The sequence below is a fragment of the Pseudophryne corroboree genome, chromosome 9 (genome assembly GCF_028390025.1).
Source record: "Pseudophryne corroboree isolate aPseCor3 chromosome 9, aPseCor3.hap2, whole genome shotgun sequence".
Taxonomy (NCBI): Eukaryota; Metazoa; Chordata; class Amphibia; order Anura; family Myobatrachidae; genus Pseudophryne; species Pseudophryne corroboree.
The window spans coordinates 337,956,192-337,977,442 of record NC_086452.1 but is presented as its reverse complement, the minus strand read 5'-3'; the positions used below and the strand labels follow the sequence as shown (position 1 = coordinate 337,977,442).

Sequence of the window (21,251 nt, the reverse complement as noted above, 5' to 3'; positions counted from 1 at the left end):
ACGGCATGGCGGTTGAACGCAGAATCCTAGCACGTAAGGGTATTCCCAGTGAAGTCATTCCCACACTTATTCGGGCCAGAAAAGGGGTAACGGCTAAACATTACCACCGTATTTGGAGAAAATATATCTCTTGGTGTGAAGCCAAGGGGGCTCCTACGGAAGAGTTTTGACTAGGGCGTTTTCTCCATTTTCTACAGGCAGGTGTGGATGCGGGCCTAAAATTAGGCTCAATTAATGTATAGATTTCAGCCTTATCGGTTTTCTTTCAGAAACAACTGGCCTCCCTTCCAGAAGTTCAGACTTTCCTGAAAGGAGTGTTGCACATCCAACCTCCGTTTGTGCCTCCAGTGGCACCATAGGACCTTAATGTGGTGTTGCAGTTTCTTCAATCACGTTGGTTTGAACCTTTACGGAAGGTGGAGTTGAAATTCCTCACTTGGAAAGTCGTCATCCTGTTGGCCTTGGCATCTGCAAGGCAGGTGTCTGAGTTAGCGGCCTTGTCTCACAAGAGCCCTTATTTGATCTTCCATGAAGATAGAGCTGAATTGAGGACACGTCAACAATTTTTACCTCTTTCCACATAAACCAACCTATTGTGGTACCTGTGGCTACTGACTCCTTCGCTGAGTCAAACTCTCTGGATGTGGTCAGAGCTTTGAAGATTTATGTCGCCAGAATGACTCAGATTAGGAAAACAGAAGCTCTGTTTGTCCTGTATGCTCCCAACAAGGTTGGATGTCCTGCTTCCAAGCAGACCATTGCACGCTGGATCTGTAACACGATTCAGCATGCTTATTCCACGGCTGGATTTCCGTTACCGGAATCGGTGAAGGCCCATTCTACTAGAAAGGTGGGCTCATCCTGGGCGGCTGCCCGGGGGGTCTCGGCATTGCAACTTTGCCGAGCAGCTACTTGGTCGGGGTCAAACACTTTTGCAAAGTTCTACAAGTTTGACACCTTGGCCGATGAAGACCTTAAGTTTGGTCAATCGGTGCTGCAGAGTCGTCCGCACTCTCCCGCCCGTTCTAGAGCTTTAATATAACCCCATGGTTCTAATGGTGTCCCCAGCATCCTTTAGGACGTATGAGAGAATAGGATTTTAATACCTACCGGTAAATCCTTTTCTCTTAGTCCGTAGAGGATGCTGGGCGCCTGTCCCGGTGCGTACTGTATCTGCAGTTAATAGTTATGGTTACACATATGTTGTGTTACGTTTATTGTCAGCCTGTTGCTGCTGTTATTCATGCCGTTAACCTGTGTTCTGTTGAATGCCATGTTCTGCGGCATGGTTGAGGTGTGAGCTTGTATGAATCTCACCTTAGTTTAACAATAAATCCTTTCCTCGAAATGTGCGTCTCCCTGGGCACCGTTCCTATAACTGGAGGCGGAGCATAGAGGGAGGAGCCAATTCACACCCTTTCAAAGTCTTAAAGTGCCCATGTCTCCTGCGGATCCCGTCTATACCCCATGGTTCTAATGGTATCCCCAGCATCCTCTATGGACTAAGAGAAAAGGATTTACCGGTAGGTATTAAAATTCAGGTTTTTTTTTTTACAGTTTTCATAACAGTTGCTCACATACCAGAGATGGCGGTCAGACCACCGTAAGTATATTCAACTCAAGTCATATATAACATGAAAGGTATAAATGATGCTCGCGGCAACAGGAACCTTGTTTCACCGTCCAACACTAGGCCACGCCCCTACGCGTTTAGTCTCTTGGACGGTGAAACAAGGTTCCTGTTGGCGCAAGCAGCATTTATACCTTTCATGTTATATATGACTTGAGCTGAATATACTTACGTTGGTCTGACCGCCATCTCTGGTACGTGAGCTACTGTTATGAAAACTGTCAAAATAACTGTTATATATTAATGTGTATGTATATATAGGCAGCACATTTTGGTATAAGTAAGAGAAGCGTCTTTGGTCATGTAGCCAGAGTTGCCGCCTGTTCTGAGTGGTGCGTATGGAGTCTGTAAACCATTTTTCAGTTTTGTCTTCTGCACCAAGCATGGGGTAGGCGTAAGTGCAGTTAGTAATAATGACAGTGGCTCTCATGACTAGGGACATAGGAGGGAATTCAATTGAACGCACGTTTGTTAAGCTCTTGGAATGAGTGATGAGTGCTCCAGAGCTATTCTCGCCCAGCACTTAAGGGGGAATAAATACAGTTTACTGCAACAAATGTCCGGATCGTAGTTGCATTAAACTGCATTTTCCAACTGAGTGCCTGGTGCGATGTTAGCACACGCAGTAAACACAGACTAGCCTAAAGACACTGGTTACGTTGGATTTCTGCTTGCACGTCAGGATTAACAAACTTGCATTCATTACCCCTCACCCACACCCAAAGGTGCAATGTAGCTCAGAACATGGGGGGACATTTTGCATCATACATACCCACTCTTCTGGAAGTTGCGAGAGGACTCACAATTTTTTGGGGGTAGTCCCTCACACTCCTGGATAAGTAAATGGGTTATGTCATGTGAATCACATAATTTTATCCCAACCTGTGGCATTTTGCTGTGGGCAGGGGCGGGGGCCTAATAATGAGAGCCTGGCCACGTCCCCTGAAGTTTCCAGCAGCGTCTTCTCTCCGGGCTTGTCGTTGAGCTGAGACATAAAAAGTTGGCAAGTATGATTTGCATAGACTTGCAATCACTGGAGGTGGTGGTAATTGAGACCATATGAAGTGCAACACAGAATAAGGCCCTGATCTGCAACTGGCTTTTTGTGCGAGTGATAATATATTGACAGAACATTGCACAGCGCCTTGTAACTACCAATGCCTGATTCCTATCTTTAGGGAAAGATTTATTAAAGGTAGATTTTAATTGCTTTTGATTCTAAATCGATATTGCACTTCCAGGGTCAAAACACACATTTTATTAATATTTAAAAATTAATATGAAAAAAATCACCTGTTAGCAAATGTGTTTTTGCTCCTGAAACCCAACATAGATTTTCATAGATTTGAAAGCGTTTAAAATTTGACGAATATTGACATTTAGTAAATTTTCACCTTAGTGTGGATGCCCCACTAACATTTCTGCCCAGGGCCCCATTTTGTATGGAGCTGGCTGATCACATGAGGCTAACCCTGACTTGGGCACAGGTTCTGTGTATATGGCCACAAATAATAATGTTGGCTGCATTCTCCTTGTGTGACATGGGTGTTTTCTGGGTGCAATGCTGCATTTGCATGCAAAAGATTGGTCATGCTAGCGTCTTGGGTTTGTAGCCCTCAGTCTGGTCCTATTCTGAGGCATACCTATAGGTTGTTACTGATAGATCTTTTGCACCCAGCATGGCGCAGGTGCGAGTGCGGATACTAATAATGGCAAATGTTACTGTGGATGGGAATTCAGTGGTTGGTTGCACTTCTCTTTGAAGCTGTACATAAGATAAATGTGGCTTCTGCACTTACAGCCACTTTGCTGTAGCAGGTGATTCTGCTTGAGATGTTTAAGTTCTCTATACACAACACCAAGGTCAGCAGTGTGAAGACCTTCCTAGATACCGCCATTCCCTGACCTCCACCAGATACCGCCATCCCCTGACCTCCCCCCGATACCGCCATCCCCTGACCTCCCCCCGATACCGCCATCTCCCTGACCTCCCCCCGATACCGCCATCCCCTGACCTCCCCCAGATACCGCCATCCCCTGACCTCCCCCAGATACCGCCATCCCCTGACCTCCCCCAGATACCGCCATCCCCTGACCTCCACTAACTCTTCAACCAAAGACTTTCCTCAAGAACAGAGGAAGGATGATGAATGCTCCAGTGTATCACGGGTTCAGTAGGAAATACCGATGGTATCCCGGCCACCAGTATACCGGCAGCAGGGCGAGCGCTAGAAAGCCCCTTGTGGGCACGACAGGTTATGTTCTCCCTCTATGCGTGTCATGGACACCCACAGAGGGAGAATAGGCTGTTGTGCCGGTATTCCGGCAATGGGATTTCATTGCTAGTCGGGTTTCTGGGGCCTGTATTGTGACTTCCAGGGTTCCTGACTAGCGGTATTGTAACCGCATCCCTGTATCAGTCTTATTTGTACACGGATATGAAGCTATATTAGGGATACGCCATAAAAATAATGCAGTAAAATGGACACCTCTCCCAGTTTACAGTTTCACCAGTTTTATTATGTTAATGAAAGTGCCGCAGAGAGCTTGGAATGACTTTAACTCCATTTAACTGCACAGTATATTCCTTGTGATTTGTATGCTGGGTGTAATCCTCTGTTATTCTTCATGCCTTTATAGCCGCACATTATTACTTCTCTCGCTTAGTGTACTGGAAGTAATCCCACTATTGTATGAATGAAAACATGCACTGCACCCACCTCACTTACCTGACTGGAATTCTGAGGATCTGTTTGGATTTTGTACTATTGGGAGAACTGTGTGAGGATTACAGGAGTATTCATCTTGCTAAAGTCATTTGGTATCTAAAATATATAAAAAAAAAAATAGTTTTGTTTTGTGAAAAGTACAGTATGTGAGTAAATAGAGCCTATGGGATGCTCGATGGGCCAGTTTTGCCTGTTCTTTAGGCAGGATATTGGGTGCCCTCTACTGGGTTCTGGTATGCTCAGCACTTGCAGACACTGTAATAGATTACTGTGCTTCAACACTTATGTGATGTCATGACTAGGGTTTATAGAAGTGTCTTTCTGACAACAGTCACTATTCAAAACACATCTTCTTTAGGAAGTAAATCTGTAAAGTTTCAGCGATTACAAGGTTAAAGTAACTGTTCCATGCAGGAGGACTCGGATTATCAAACACTATGTACGCCCGGCTGGGAGAGATCACATCCCTGGATGGTGCAATTGCTGTGACTTTAGCTGCTCACCAAGCCATAGGACTTAAGGTACAAGGTTATGTAACACCTTTTCTCTGACGTCCTAAGTGGATGCTGGGACTCCGTAAGGACCATGGGGAATAGCGGCTCCGCAGGAGACTGGGCACAACTAAAGAAAGCTTTAGGACTACCTGGTGTGCACTGGCTCCTCCCTCTATGACCCTCCTCCAGACCTCAGTTAGAATCTTGCGTTCGGCTGAGCTGGATGCACACTAGGGGCTCTCCTGAGCTCCTAGAAAAGAAAGTATATTTTAGGTTTTTTATTTTCAGTGAGATCTGCTGGCAACCGACTCACTGCTACGAGGGACTAAGGGGAGAAGAAGCGAACCTACCTGCTTGCAGCTAGCTTGGGCTTCTTAGGCTACTGGACACCATTAGCTCCAGGGGGATCGAACACAGGACCCGACCTCGATCGTCCGGTCCCGGAGCCGCGCCGCCGTCCCCCTTACAGAGCCAGAAGCAAGAAGATGGTCCTGCAAATCGGCGGCAGAAGACTTCGGTCTTCAACAAGGTAGCGCACAGCACTGCAGCTGTGCGCCATTGCTCCTCATGCACACCTCACACTCCGGTCACTGATGGGTGCAGGGCGCTGGGGGGGGGGCGCCCTGAGCAGCAATATTAACACCTTGGCTGGCAAAAAAATCACAATATATAGTCCTAGAGGCTATATATGTGAAAAATACCCCTGCCAGAGATCCATAAAAAAGCGGGAGAAAGTCCGCCGAAAAAGGGGCGGGGCTATCTCCCTCAGCACACTGGTGCCATTTTCTCTTCACAGTGCAGCTGGAAGACAGCTCCCCAGGCTCTCCCCTGTAGTTTTCAGGCTCAAAGGGTTAAAAAGAGAGGGGGGGCACTAAATTTAGGCGCAAAATTGTGTATTATAGCAGCTATAAGGGAAAAATCACTGTGGGTAGTGTGAATCCCTGTATTATATAGCGCTTTGGTGTGTGCTGGCATACTCTCTCTCTGTCTCCCCAAAGGACTTTGTGGGGTCCTGTCCTCAGTCAGAGCATTCCCTGTGTGTGTGCGGTGTGTCGGTACGGCTGTGTCGACATGTTTGATGAGGAAGGTTACGTGGAAGGCGGAGCAGATGCCGATAAATGTGATGTCGCCCCCTATGGGGCCGACACCAGAGTGGATGGATAGGTAGAAGGTATTAACCGACAGTGTCAACTCCTTACATAAAAGGCTGGATGACGTAACAGCTGTGGGACAGCCGGCTTCTCAGCCCGCGCCTGCCCAGGCGTCTCAAAGGCCATCAGGGGCTCAAAAAAACGCCCGCTACCTCAGATGGCAGACACAGATGTCGACACGGAGTCTGACTCCAGTGTCGACGAGGTTGAGACATATACACAATCCACTAGGAACATCCGTTGCATGATCTCGGCACTGAAAAATGTCTTACACATTTCTGACATTAACCCAAGTACCACAAAAAAGGGGTTTTATGTTTGGGGAGAAAAAGCAGCCAGTGTTTTGTTCCCCCATCAGATGAGTGAATGAAGTGTGTGAAGAAGCGTGGGTTCCCCCGATAAGAAACTGGTAATTTCTAAAAACTTACTGATGGCGTACCCTTTCCCGCCAGAGGATAGGTCACGTTGGGAGATATCCCCTAGGGTGGATAAGGCGCTCACACGTTTGTCAAAAAAGGTGGCACTGCCGTCTTAGGATACGGCCACTTTGAAGGAGCCTGCTGATAAAAAGCAGGAGGCTATCCTGAAGTCTGTATATACACACTCGGGTACTATACTGAGACCTGCAATTGCCTCAGCATGGATAGTGCTGCTGCAGCGTGGTCTGTTACCCTGTCAGGACAGGGATACTATTTTGCTAACCATAGAGCATATTAAAGACGTAGTCTTATATATGAGTGATGCACAGAGGGATATTTGCCGGCTGGCATCCAGAATTAATGCAATGTCCATTCTGCAAGGAGGGTATTAGGGACCCGGCAGTGGACAGGTGATGCTGACTTTAAAAGGCACATCTGCCTTATAAGGGTGAGGAATTGTTGGGGATGGTCTCTGGGACCTCGTATCCACAGCAACAGCTGGGAAGAAAATTTTTTACCTCAGGTTTCCTCACAGCCTAAGAAAGCACTGTATTATCAGGTACAGTCCTTTCGGCTTCAGAAAAGCAAGCGGGTCAAAGGCGCTTCCTTTCTGCACAGAGACAAGGGAAGAGGGAAAAAGCTGCACCAGACAGCCAGTTCCCAGGATCAAAAATCTTCCCCCGCTTCCTCTGAGTCCACCGCATGACGCTGGGGCTCCACAGGTGGAGCCAGGTGCGGTGGGGGCGCGTCTCGGGAACTTCAGCGACCAGTGGGCTCGCTCACAGGTGGATCCCTGGGTTCTGCAAGTAGTATCACAGGGATACAAGCTGGAGTTCGAGGCGACTCCCCCTCGCCGTTACCTCAAATCAGCCTTGCCTGCTGCCCTCGGAGAAAGGAGAGGTAGTACTGGCGGCAATTCACAAGCTGTACTTCCAGCAGGTGATAATCAAGGTACCCCTCCTTCAACAAGGCCGGGGTTACTATTCCACAATGTTTGTGGTACCGAAACCAGACGGTTCGGTGAGACCCATTCTAAAATTGAAATCCTTGAACACTTATATACGAAGGTTCAAGTTCAAAATGGAATCGCTCAGGGCGGTTATTGCAAGCCTGGACGAAGGGGATTACATGGTATCACTGGACTTCAGGGATGCTTACCTGCATGTCCCCATTTACCCTCCTCACCAGGAGTACCTCAAAATTGTGGTACAGGACTGTCATTACCAATTCCAGACGTTATCGTTGGTCTGTCCCCGGCACCGAGGGTATTTACCAAGGTAATGGCCGAAATGATGATACTCCTTCAAAAAAAGGGAGTTATAATTATCCCTACTTGGAGGATCTCCTTATAAAGGCGAGGTCCAGGGAGCAGTTGTTGGTCGGAGTAGCACTATCTCGGGAAGTGCTAAAACAGCACGGCTGGATTCTGAATATTCCAAAGTCGCAGCTGGTTCCTACGACGCGTCTACTGTTCCTGGGTATGGTTCTGGACACAGAACAGGAAAAAGTGTTTCTCCCGGAGGAGTAGGCCAAGGAGTTGTCATCTCTAGTCAGAGACCTCCTAAAACAAATACAGGTGTCGGTGCATCAGTGCACGCGAGTCCTGGGAAAGATGGTAGCTTCTTACGAAGAAATTCCATTCGGTAGGTTCCATGCAAGGATCTTCCAGTGGGATCTGTTGGACAAGTGGTCCGGGTCACATCTTCAGATGCATCGGCTGATAACCCTGTCTCCAAGGGCCAGGGTGTCGCTGTTGTGGTGGCTGCAGAGTGCTCATCTTCTAAAGGGCCGCAGATTCGGCATACAGGACTGGGTCCTGGTGACCACGGATGCCAGCCTTCGAGGCTGGGGGGCAGTCACACAGGGAAGAAACTTCCAAGGACTATGGTCGAGTCAGGAGACTTCCCTACACATAAATATTCTGGAACTAAGGGCCATTTACAATGCCCTAAGTTAGGCTAGACCCCTGCTTCAACACCAGCCGGTGCTGATCCAGTCAGACAACATCACGGCGGTCGCCCATGTATACCAACAGGGCGGCACAAGAAGCAGGATGGTGATGGCAGAAGCCACAAGGATTTTCCGATGGGCGGAAAATCATGTGTTAGCACTGTCAGCAGTGTTCATTTCCGGAGTGGACAACTGGGAAGCAGACTTTCTCAGCTGGCACGACTTCCACACGGGAGAGTGGGGATTTCATCCAGAAGTCTTCCAAATGATTGTACACCATTGGGAAAGGCCACAGGTGGACATGATGGCGTCCCGCCTCAACAAAAAGCTAAAAAGATATTGCGCCAGGTCAAGGGACCCTCAGGCGATAGCTGTGGACGCTCTGGTGACACCGTGGGTGTACCAGTCGGTTTATGTGTTCCCTCCTCTTCCTCTCATACCCAAGGTACTGAGGATAATAAGAAAAAGAGGAGTAAGAACTATACTCATTGTACCGGATTGGCCAAGAAGAGCTTGGTACCCGGAACTTCAAGAAATGATCTCAGAGGACCCATGGCTTCTGCCGCTCAGACAGGACCTGCTGCAGCAGGGGCCCTGTCTGTTCCAAGACTTACCGCGGCTGCGTTGACGGCATGGCGGTTGAACACCGGATCCTGAAGGAAAAGGGCATTCCGGAGGAAGTCATTCCTACGCTGATTAAAGCTAGGAAAGAAGTGACCGCAAACCATTATCACCACATTTGGCGAAAATATGTTGCGTGGTGTGAGGCCAGGAAGGCCCCAACGGAGGAATTTCAGCTGGGCCGTTTTCTGCACTTCCTACAGTCAGGGGTGACTATGGGCCTAAAATTGGGTTCCATTAAGGTCCAGATTTCGGCTCTATCGATTTTCTTCCAGAGAGAACTGGCTTCACTACCTGAAGTTCAGACTTTTGTTAAGGGAGTGCTGCATATTCAGCCTCCTTTTGTGCCTCCAGTGGCACCTTGGGATCTCAACGTGGTGTTGGATTTCCTAAAGTCACATTGGTTTGAGCCACTTAAAACCGTGGAATCAAAATATCTCACGTGGAAAGTGGTCATGCTGTTGGCCTTGGCTTCGGCCAGGCGTGTGTCAGAATTGGCGGCTTTGTCATGTAAAAGCCCTTATCTGATTCTCCATATGGATAGGGCAGAATTGAGGACTCGTCCCCAGTTTCTCCCTAAGGTGGTATCAGCTTTTAATTTGAACCAACCTATCGTGGTGCCTGCGGCTACTAAAGACTTAGAGGCTTCCAAGTTGTTGGACGTAGTCAGGGCCCTGAGAATTTATGTTTCCAGGACAGCTAGTGTCAGGAAAACTGACTCGTTGTTTATCCTGTAGGCACCCAACAAGCTGGGTGCTCCTGCTTCACAGCAGACTATTGCTCGCTGGATCTGTAGTACGATTCAGCTTGCACATTCTGCGGCTGGACTGGCGCATCCTAAATCGGTGAAAGCCTATTCCACGAGGAAGGTGGGCTCTTCTTGGGCGGCTGCCCGAGGGGTCTCGGCTCTACAACTTTGCCGAGCAGCTACTTGGTCGGGGTCAAACACATTTGCTAAATTCTACAAGTTTGACACCCTGGCTGAGGAGGACCTAGAGTTTGCCCATTCGGTGCTGCAGAGTCATCCGCACTCTCCCGCCCGTTTGGGAGCTTTGGTATAATCCCCATGGTCCTTACGGAGTCCCAGCATCCACTTAGGATGTCAGAGAAAATAAGATTTTACTCACCGGTGATTCTATTTCTCGTAGTCCGTAGTGGATGCTGGGCGCCCATCCCAAGTGCGGATTGTCTGCAATACTTGTATATAGTTATTGTTTAACTAAAGGGTTATTGTTGAGCCATCTGTTGAGAGGCTCAGTTATATTTCATACTGTTAACTGGGTATAGTATCACGAGTTATACGGTGTGATTGGTGTGGCTGGTATGAGTCTTACCCGGGATTCAAAATCCTTCCTTATTGTGTCAGCTCTTCCGGGCACAGTATCCTAACTGAGGTCTGGTGGAGGGTCATAGAGGGAGGAGCCAGTGCACACCAGGTAGTCCTAAAGCTTTCTTTAGTTGTGCCCAGTCTCCTGCGGAGCCGCTATTCCCCATGGTCCTTACGGAGTCCCAGCATCCACTACGGACTACGAGAAATAGATTTACCGGTGAGTAAAATCTTATTATTACTGTGTTAATGTCAAGCATACATATACTCTGTGTTTCCTGAAGTAGCAGTGAACGGTACAGGTTTCTGTCTGTTATATTTTGGAACTCACGGTTACATTTATGTATATTGAATCCGTAAACAGTGTGTTATACATAAAACCGTAACCGTATAGAAGACCAGAAGTGGTTGCTCTCAGCTCACACAATCCGCACCGCAACATTTGTGTGTCCTGCGTCCAGCGCATTTTATTTTGCGGACATCAGGAACATGACACTGAGCAAATACTTATCTTATATACCTTCCAACACCATGTGCAGACAGTCGCTCAGAACTCTGAGTATGTCGAACAGTAGTGATTATTATGGGGAACCTATGGGGCTGATTGCTATAGTGCGGTGAGAATATACATTTTCATGCATCTATAGCTCAGAAATGGCCCTGTGGCCGCTTGTTATAAAACCACCAGCCAACCTGCAGAAACTTAAGTCTTTCATTTGATTTGGTTACTATTGCATATACTGTGTCAGTAATACAATGCTAATTGATTAGTGGGATCTGTTTTTAAATAAGGGATGTCATATGATTCTTTTTAGGCTTCATTTTTTTACTGACTATTTAATTCAATGTAATTGTTTGGATTGTAGCGATCCGTGCCATGTTTTGCATTGCCCTTACATCGCTGCCTACAGAGTTTCCAATAGAATGTACCTTACTGTGGGCATAGCTTTTAATACTCTCCATAGTGTACAATTTAACTTTTTTTCACTTATAAGCATAGACCAGTGGTTCCCAAACTTTGCCCTACAGTATCAGAACTTTTTTTCATGGCACCCTTAAGCCAAAAACGACTTCTTGAGAAATTTAAAAAGAAAAATTACATGTAGTAAGTGTGTTTATATGTCCTCTTTAGGTTCAGTTGTGTGGTGACGGGATTTGCCACTGTTTATCCACATATTTTATGATTGACAGCCACCAGCACTGGTTTTGCCTATTACATTGACCATAAATAATTTAAATTGGTCCTAGACCACCAACCCTGGACACCCCTTCAAATACCCCAAGGCACCCTGCGGTGCCTAGGCACACAGTTTGAGAACCACTGGCATAGACAATAAAGCTGATCCCTAAAGCAGAATATGGTATTGGGAGTATAGCTGGAAGATTCCATACATATCCTCTAGGGACCTTTGTTACAGAGCTCTAATACCCGGCATGCCTATACAGTCTATTTTCCCTGTGTAAAGCTGCACTACCACTTGAGAAAAGATTTTACTCCTCTCTAGAAACTGGCTGAACAATGTCTTGTTTATGACGTTATTACAGCACTGTGTTTTGTATCTTGAGAGTTCTGTTTATCCTTCATGTGTTTGGTTTATGATGTGAGGTTGCTAAGCTATTTCTGAAAAGCAATAGTCCTCTAAATTGTATTTCCTAATAACATGGACACTTGATTTTATTATGATGCTCTGAGAGAAGGGAGGTTATTCAGTGTGGAGATTTGCAGAATGACTTCTCTTTTATTGCGGTTGTGTTCAGGGATTACTGATTGCCGGCAATGATGAGCAGAAAGCCAAATATCTGCCTAAACTGGCATCGGGAGAACACATTGCTGCCTTTTGCCTCACAGAGCCTGGAAGGTATAGTAGTGTTTCATTCTACTTTTAAAATGTATTTTATAATAATTTTTGTGTTACTGAATGTGAAAGCTGCTCGGAAAAGGGTGTAGGGCGATGGGAAATTCAGCGGGGCAGTGCAAGCCCACGTTGGTTTTAAGTGGATATTTGCAGTGGAAAAGGGTCAAGTATGGCGATGTCAGGGCAATCTATGGGGAGAATTCAATTGTTTTTTGGTCATCCTGCCCCAAGCGGAGCAATTCAATTGTTGCTCCAATCGGGCACGAATACTGCGGGTGCCTATTGTTTCTGATTGCACCCTCAGGTGGAGAGCAGGTATGTGCAAAAGTCTGGCTTTTTCCGCACATTTTCATCGTCACGACCAATAGTTTAGACACGCACCCAGTCTATTTGGGCACTACATGCTCGAAAAGCAACGGGCACCCAGTACTGGCATAAACAATTGAATATCGCCCTGTCTAAAGTGATGGGTGGTCGGATGCCAGAGGGTGTGCTAAAACAACTGAATTACCCCTATGCTGGAATAGATATGAAGGGGTAGGGAAAAAGACTGTGGTGGAATGAGCAGAAGAAAGTGGGAAAGACAGTACTGGGGAAATTGTGCTGAAAGAACAATGGCAATTGGAAGCTTGGGAGATCAGGAGGAGTGTAAGAGACAAAAGAGGAAACCTTGGGCAGGGAAACAGAACTAAAGACATCTTGGGGAACTAAAAGGGAGGAGGAGCGATTAGGACCTGGTAAAAAAGGTGAATGACGGAGAATTGTAAGGAGCTTGGAGAGTTGTAGCACAGAGGGAGACTTTGGGGCAAGAAGAAAGAGAGTGATGTGATGGGTGGGCCATATAGAAAGTATGAGTCTGAGGTCATTCAGATGAGGTCACATTAAGGTGTGAGAGGAGGTCATGGTATAGTGTTGTGAATCACTGGTAGCTTTCTGTAAAATCAGGTTTCGTTCTTTGAAATTGCCTTATACAAAAAGAATAATGCTGTACTTTCCATTTCCTATTAGTTCCTGGCACATAGTAATGAAATCTGGGGGTCATTCCGAGTTGTTCGCTCGTTGCCGATTTTCGCTATATTGCGATTAGTCGCTTACTGCGCATGCGCAAGGTTCGCAGAGCACATGCGCTTAGTTATTTTACACAAAAGTTAGGTATTTTACTCACGGCATAACGAGGATTTTATCGTTCTGGTGATCGTACTGTGATTGACAGGAAGTGGGTGTTTCGGGGCGGAAACTGGCCGTTTTCTGGGCGTGTGCGGAAAAACGCGGGAGTGTCTGAAGAAACAGGGGAGTGTCTGGGCGAACGCTGGGTGTGTATGTGACGTCAAACCAGGAACGAAACTGACTGAACTGATCGCAATGGCTGAGTAAGTCTGGAGCTACTCAGAAACTGCTAAGAAATTTCTATTCGCAATTCTGCTAATCTTTCGTTCGCAATTCTGCTAAGCTAAGATACACTCCCAGAGGGCGGCGGCTTAGCGTGTGCAATGCTGCTAAAAGCAGCTAGCGAGCGAACAACTCGGAATGAGGGCCCCTGTTCTCTTTCTATTTAGAACACAAACCGTTGTGTAAAAGCATGTCCCTTCAACCTGTATCCCTAATAAAGAATTAGGAACATCTGAGTCGTATGTGAAAAGCTTCTAAATGTAGACTGTATTTTTCTGTAAATATCCTTATTCACCGTGACACGTACATGGTTTTGGCATTCTGTTTTTCTTGCCAAAGTGGTGTTCAGAGGACTACTCACCTACATGTGTTTCCAGAAAACCTACAGTATTTATTGGAATGATGCCACATGTTAGGATTTGGCCAATGAGGGAGGACTGACTGTTTACTTCCACCATTTCTAGCTCTGCTGCAGGTCTCTCTACAATAGATACGATATACAGTCTGTCCCATGACCTGTATGGGGAGATTGCATAATTCTACGAGCGAGTATGATTTTTAGCAGTGCTGTGAAGGTTACTGGAATCTATTCAGTTTTACCATGCATTGTATTATGCTGTCAAGATCAAATAACTATTTTTGGTTTAGCCAGATGAAGATTGCTGCTATATCTCCTTATGGCTGTCCTCTGTTCCCCTGCACCTGTGACACCATGCCTATGTATTGTAGAAAACAGGGAGTACAGTACATGGAAGTAATATAAATAGCAGGTATTGTACATTATCAGATAACCCCTGTAAGTGGGTGTAATCTGCTGGATTCCCATTTATGCACTGTTATTTCAGAGCAGTGTGCTAGGGTTGTACACTGGGGAATACCACATAAAATGAACAGCTAGTTACTGTGATATCAGTTTTAAATTAGTGTTCTCACTTCTTTCCTTTTTTATTCCTTTTTAGAAGAACTAATCTAAGCTAAGTAACCTCAATATAATAAATAAAGACTTCCCATCTGGTTGTTTTGTAGTAATACAGGTTTACTTATCACAGTGTGTCCAATCTTGCTGCCAAACCCCCCCCCCCCCCCCCCCCTTTTTATTATTATTATTATTATTATTATTATTGTTACTGATATTACGGCTTACTCCTCAGAATTCTCTCCGTTTCCATTTTCAATTGATGTGTTATTTTGTTGAGCGTTTAGTACAGAAGTAGATAACCTGTGTCTTCCAGTTGTTAGGTTTGCTGATATTTGTACTTTGCAGATTGTCAACACCTGTCTGAGCCTTATACAAGATTTCATTTCAGACCATGAAGTACTGTATGCAAAATGTCCTCTGTACTGATACTGTAAGTTTGCTTTCTTCCCAGCGGGAGCGATGCTGCATCTATAAAGTCTAAAGCCACCCTGAGTGCTGACGGCAAACACTATCTGCTGAATGGTTCCAAGGTATCGTAATATGGTTTTCTGTGTTGTCTGTATCTGATTTTAGTAGCAGCCTGAAGCAGCGTGACATATGCCTGAAACATGGAGTAAGCAGTGTTTTAGAAGGGGAGATTTTTGCAACATTTTTGAAAGTTATCTACAAACATTCAGGGCAGCACGGACAGTGTAATGGTTAGCATTACTGCCTCACAGCACTGAGGTCATGGGTTCGATTCCCACCATGGCTCTAACTGTGTGGAGTTTGTATATTCTCCCCATGTTTGCGTGGAATTCCTCCGGGTACTCCGGTTTCCTCCCACAATCCCAAAATATACTGGTAGGTTAATTTGCTCCCATCAAAAATTAACCCTAGCGTGAATGTGTGTACATGTGGTAGGGAATATAGAAGCTCCACTGGGGCAGAGACTGATGTGAATGGCCAAATATTCTTTGTAAAGCGCTGCGGAATATGTGTGCGCTGTGTAAATAACTGGTAATAAATAAATAAACATTGCTCAACTCTGAATTGATATCAGAACAGGCAATCGGCAGTACAGCTTTTATATGTCTAATTCAAGTTACAAAATGACAGATATCTGGCTGCTGCCATACAAAAGCAAAGATGTGATATTACTTTGTGGCTTTTTAGGGCGATCTTTACATTTTATATTCCATTCACAATAGGAAAGTAATCTATTTGACAGTGTCTAGAACGTATATGAAATGCAGATTTCAGAATATCCTTCTGAGTTGTTCCTCTAAAGGTAGATCTTGGATTCTGCTTTAGGGCGATCAATAGTAGCAGCATGGTAGAATCCTGTTGGGACACTGGTCACGTGTAATAAGTTTGTGTAATCCATATGGAGAGACTGTAATTGTCCTTGTTCTATTATAGCTTAGGAAATGAAAACAAATGGCATCTGTATAATGTAGTACTCAAGTCCCATAGATTGCCACAACTAGCCCATGCCTCTGCTGATTTACTTCTACACTTACTTGTTACTTATTAATAGTTCCTCTCAGTGAATTCCTGTTTCTCATGCTGAGCATTATAATATTTCATCACTGCCCATTATCTTGGGTCTGGATCAATAGATCGACAATGTTATGGTCGACGGGTACAAAAGGTGTACCCTCGCTTCACTCGCCACACTTTGGGCAAGGTCACTATTACCAATATATGTCTACATGGAAAGTAAATCAAGCCAATGTTGAGAGAATGTGTCCTGCATTGATAACAGGTGTTGACCTTTTGTGTGTCGTCCATTGTCATGGCGACCTTTCATCTGTCAACCTTTTGTACCTTAATGCTGGGTACACACTAGTAGATTAGTTAATCTGCAGATATATCTATGGATGGACCGGGCAGTGTTTTGAGCGTACACACTGCCTGATCCATCGGGACTGAAGTCACGAACCGGGCAGGCGTTTACATGTACCCGCCCAGTTCAGCTGTCAGTCACCGCCAGCTCTTGGAGGGAGCGTACGGGCGGTCGGCATTCTACACTCTGTATCATTTTATAGTATGCAAATTATAGATGTTACTTCAGTGCTAATTGGTTGCCATTGGCAACTTCTCCACTGGCTCACTTCTCCGCTCTTATCACTGCTTAGTAAATGTCCCCCTTAGTAACTAGAGGATTGGGGTTGTCCAAATTGGGCAGCTTTAGGGCCCAAGTCAGAAAGAGTTTCACACCTTCGTAGATATTGGGGAATATTCAATTGCAGTCGAAAGCTGGCGTCTGTCGAAAAGACGGCAGTTTTCGACTTTTTTAGGTCGGAAGGGGTTCCGACCTATTCAATCTGACCCCAAATTTCTCTAACGTCCTAGTGGATGCTGGGGACTCCGTCAGGACCATGGGGAATAGCGGCTCCGCAGGAGACAGGGCACAAAAGCAAGCTTTTAGGATCACATGGTGTGTACTGGCTCCTCCCCCTATGACCCTCCTCCAAGCCTCAGTTAGGTTTTTGTGCCCGTCCGAGCAGGGTGCAATCTAGGTGGCTCTCCTAAAGAGCTGCTTAGAAAAAGTTTTTAGGTTTATTATTTTCAGTGAGTCCTGCTGGCAACAGGCTCACTGCATCGAGGGACTTAGGGGAGAGATTTTCAACTCACCTGCGTGCAGGATGGATTGGAGTCTTAGGCTACTGCACATAGCTTCAGAGGGAGTCGGAACACAGGTCACCCTGGGGTTCGTCCCGGAGCCGCGCCGCCGATCCCCCTTACAGATGCTGAAGATCGAGGGTCCGGAAACAGGCGGCAGAAGGCTCTTCAGCCTTCATGAAGGTAGCGCACAGCACTGCAGCTGTGCGCCATTGTTGCTACACACTTCACACTGAACGGTCACGGAGGGTGCAGGGCGCTGCTGGGGGCGCCCTGGGCAGCAATATTTAATACCTTTGATGGCAAAGAATACATCACATATAGCCATTGAGGCTATATGTATGTATTTAACCCAGGCCAGATATCTCAAAACCCGGGAGAAAAGCCCGCCGAAAAGGGGGCGGGGCTTATTCTCCTCAGCACACAGCGCCATTTTCCTGCTCAGCTCCGCTGTGAGGAAGGCTCCCAGGACTCTCCCCTGCACTGCACTACAGAAACAGGGTAACAAAGAGAAGGGGGGCATATTTTGGCGATATTTATATATTTAAAGCGCATATAACAAAAACAACACCTTTTAGGGTTGTTTATATACATTTTATAGCGCTTTTGGTGTGTGCTGGCAAACTCTCCCTCTGTCTCCCCAAAGGGCTAGTGGGGTCCTGTCTTCGATAAGAGCATTCCCTGTGTGTCTGCTGTGTGTCGGTACGTGTGTGTCGACATGTATGAGGACGATGTTGGTGTGGAGGCGGAGCAATTGCCGGTAATGGTGATGTCACCCCCTAGGGAGTCGACACCGGAATGGATGGCTTTAATTATGGAATTACGTGATAATGTTAGTACATTACAAAAGTCAGTTGACGAAATGAGACGGCCGGAAAACCAGTTAGTACCTGCTCAGGCGTCTCAGACACCGTCAGGGGCTGTAAAACGTCCCTTACCTCAGTCAGTCGACACAGGTACCGACACAGATGAATCTAGTGTCGACGGTGAAGAAACAAACGTATTTTCCAATAGGGCCACACGTTATATGATCACGGCAATGAAGGAGGCTTTGCAGATCTCTGATACTGCAGGTACCTCAAAAAGGGGTATTATGTGGGGGGTGAAAAAACTACCTGTAGCTTTTCCAGAATCAGAGGAATTGAATGACGTGTGTGATGAAGCGTGGGTTAACCCAGATAGAAAACTGCTAATTTCTAAGAAGTTATTGGCATTATACCCTTTCCCACCAGAGGTTAGGGCGCGCTGGGAAACACCCCCTAGGGTGGATAAAGCGCTCACACGTTTATCAAAACAAGTGGCGTTGCTGTCTCCAGATACGGCCGCCCTCAAGGATCCAGCAGATAGGAGGCTGGAAACTACCCTGAAGAGTATATACACGCATACTGGTGTTATACTCCGACCAGCAATAGCCTCAGCCTGGATGTGCAGTGCTGGGGTAGTGTGGTTGGATTCCCTGACTGAAAATATTGATACCCTGGATAGGGACAGTATTTTATTGACTCTAGAGCAATTAAAGGATGCGTTTCTTAATATGCGAGATGCTCAGAGGGATGTTTGCACTCTGGCATCGAGAGTAAGTGCGATGTCCATATCTGCCAGAAGAAGTTTATGGACGCGACAGTGGTCAGGTGATGCGGATTCCAAAAGGCATATGGAAGTATTGCCATATAAAGGAGAGGAATTATTTGGGGTTGGTCTATCGGATCTGGTGGCCACGGCAACTGCCGGCAAATCCACTTTTTTACCTCAGACCCCCTCCCAACAGAAAAAGACACCGTCTTTTCAGCCGCAGTCCTTTCGCTCCTATAAAAACAAGCGGGCAAAAGGACAGTCTTATCTGCCACGAGGCAGAGGAAAGGGTAAGAGAGGGCAGCAAGCAGCCCCTGCCCAGGACCAGAAGCCCGCCCCGGGTTCTACAAAGCCATCAGCATGACGCTGGGGCTTTACAAGCGGACTCAGGAGCGGTGGGGGGTCGACTAAAGATTTTCAGCAATCAGTGGGCTCGCTCACAGGTGGACCCGTGGATCCTGCAGATAGTATCTCAGGGTTACATGTTGGAATTCGAAAGATCTCCCCCTCGCCGTTTCCTAAAGTCTGCTTTACCAACGTCTCCCTCAGAAAGGGCGACGGTATTGGAAGCCATTCACAAGCTGTATTCTCAGCAGGTGATAGTCAAGGTACCCCTCCTACAACAGGGAAAGGGGTATTATTCCACACTATTTGTGGTACCGAAGCCGGACGGTTCGGTAAGACCTATTCTAAATCTGAAATCCTTGAACCTGTACATACAGAAATTCAAGTTCAAGATGGAGTCACTAAGAGCAGTGATAGCGAATCTGGAAGAAGGGGACTTCATGGTGTCCCTGGACATAAAAGATGCTTATCTGCATGTCCCAATTTACCCCTCACACCAAGGGTATCTCAGGTTCGTGATACAAGACTGTCATTATCAGTTTCAAACGCTGCCGTTTGAGTTGTCCACGGCACCTCGGGTCTTTACCAAGGTAATGACCGAAATGATGGTTCTTCTACGAAGAAAAGGCGTATTAATTATCCCTTACTTGGACGATCTCCTGATAAGGGCAAAGTCCAGAGAACAGCTGGAAGTCGGTGTAGCACTAACCCAAGTAGTGCTTCAACAACACGGGTGGATTCTGAATCTTCCAAAATCTCAATTGTCCCCGACAACACGTCTGCTGTTCCTGGGAATGATTCTGGACACGGTTCAGAAAAAGGTGTTTCTCCCGGAGGAGAAAGCAAGGGAGTTATCCGAACTTGTCAGGAACCTCCTAAAACCAGGAAATGTGTCAGTACATCAATGCACAAGAGTCCTGGGAAAGATGGTGGCTTCTTACGAAGCAATTCCATTCGGCAGATTCCATGCACAAATATTTCAGTGGGATCTGCTGGACAAATGGTCCGGATCGCATCTGCACATGCATCAGCGGATAACACTGTCACCAAGGACAAGGTTGTCTCTCCTGTGGTGGTTGCAGAGTGCCCATCTGTTAGAGGGCCGCAGGTTCGGCATACAGGACTGGGTCCTGGTGACTACGGATGCCAGCCTACGGGGCTGGGGAGCAGTCACACAGGGAAGAAACTTCCAGGGTGTATGGTCAAACCTGGAGACGTCTCTTCACATAAATATACTAGAGCTAAGAGCAATCTACAATGCTCTAAGCTTGGCGAAACCGCTGCTTCAGGGTCAGCCGGTGTTGATCCAGTCGGACAACATCATGGCAGTCGCCCACGTAAACAGACAAGGCGGCACGAGAAGCAGAAGAGCAATGACAGAAGCTGCAAGGATTCTTCGCTGGGCGGAAAATCATGTCATAGCACTGTCAGCAGTGTTCATCCCGGGAGTGGACAACTGGGAAGCAGACTTCCTCAGCAGACACGACCTTCACCCGGGAGAGTGGGGACTTCATCCGGAAGTTTTCCACATGATTGTGAACCATTGGGAAAAACCAAAGGTGGACATGATGGCGTCTCGCCTCAACAAAAAACTGGACAGATATTGCGCCAGGTCAAGAGACCCTCAGGCAATAGCTGTGGAAGCTCTGGTAACACCGTGGGTGTACCAGTCAGTGTATGTGTTTCCTCCTCTGCCTCTCATACCAAAGGTACTGAGAATTATACGGAAAAGGGGAGTAAGAACAATACTAGTGGCTCCGGATTGGCCAAGAAGAACTTGGTATCCGGAACTTCAAGAGATGCTCACGGAAGATCCGTGGCCTCTACCTCTAAGAAGGGATCTGCTTCAGCAGGGACCTTGTATGTTCCAAGACTTACCGCGACTGCGTTTGACGGCATGGCGGTTGAACGCCGGATTCTAAAAGAAAAGGGCATTCCAGAGGAAGTTATTCCTACCTTGATTAAAGCTAGGAAGGAAGTGACCGCACAACATTATCACCGCATTTGGAGAAAATATGTTGCGTGGTGTGAGGCCAAGAAGGCCCCAACGGAAGAATTTCAATTGGGTCGATTCCTACATTTCCTGCAGGCAGGATTGTCTATGGGCCTCAAATTGGGGTCTATTAAAGTTCAAATTTCGGCCTTATCAATCTTCTTCCAGAAAGAATTGGCTTCAGTGCCTGAAGTACAAACTTTTGTCAAGGGTGTACTACATATACAACCCCCAATTGTGCCTCCAGTG

General features: G+C 46.6%; 1 protein-coding gene across 1 annotated transcript in view; it reads left to right on the top strand.

Moving 5' to 3' along the window:
* Positions 1–21,251, top strand: part of ACAD9 (acyl-CoA dehydrogenase family member 9) — a 188,178-nt gene that overhangs the window by 98,484 nt on the left and 68,443 nt on the right. Inside the window, exons 4-6 of the mRNA XM_063940592.1 lie at positions 4,774–4,880; positions 12,080–12,180; positions 14,937–15,015. Of these exons, the coding sequence (XP_063796662.1) occupies positions 4,774–4,880; positions 12,080–12,180; positions 14,937–15,015 (287 nt within the window). The remainder of the gene's footprint in view (positions 1–4,773; positions 4,881–12,079; positions 12,181–14,936; positions 15,016–21,251) is intronic.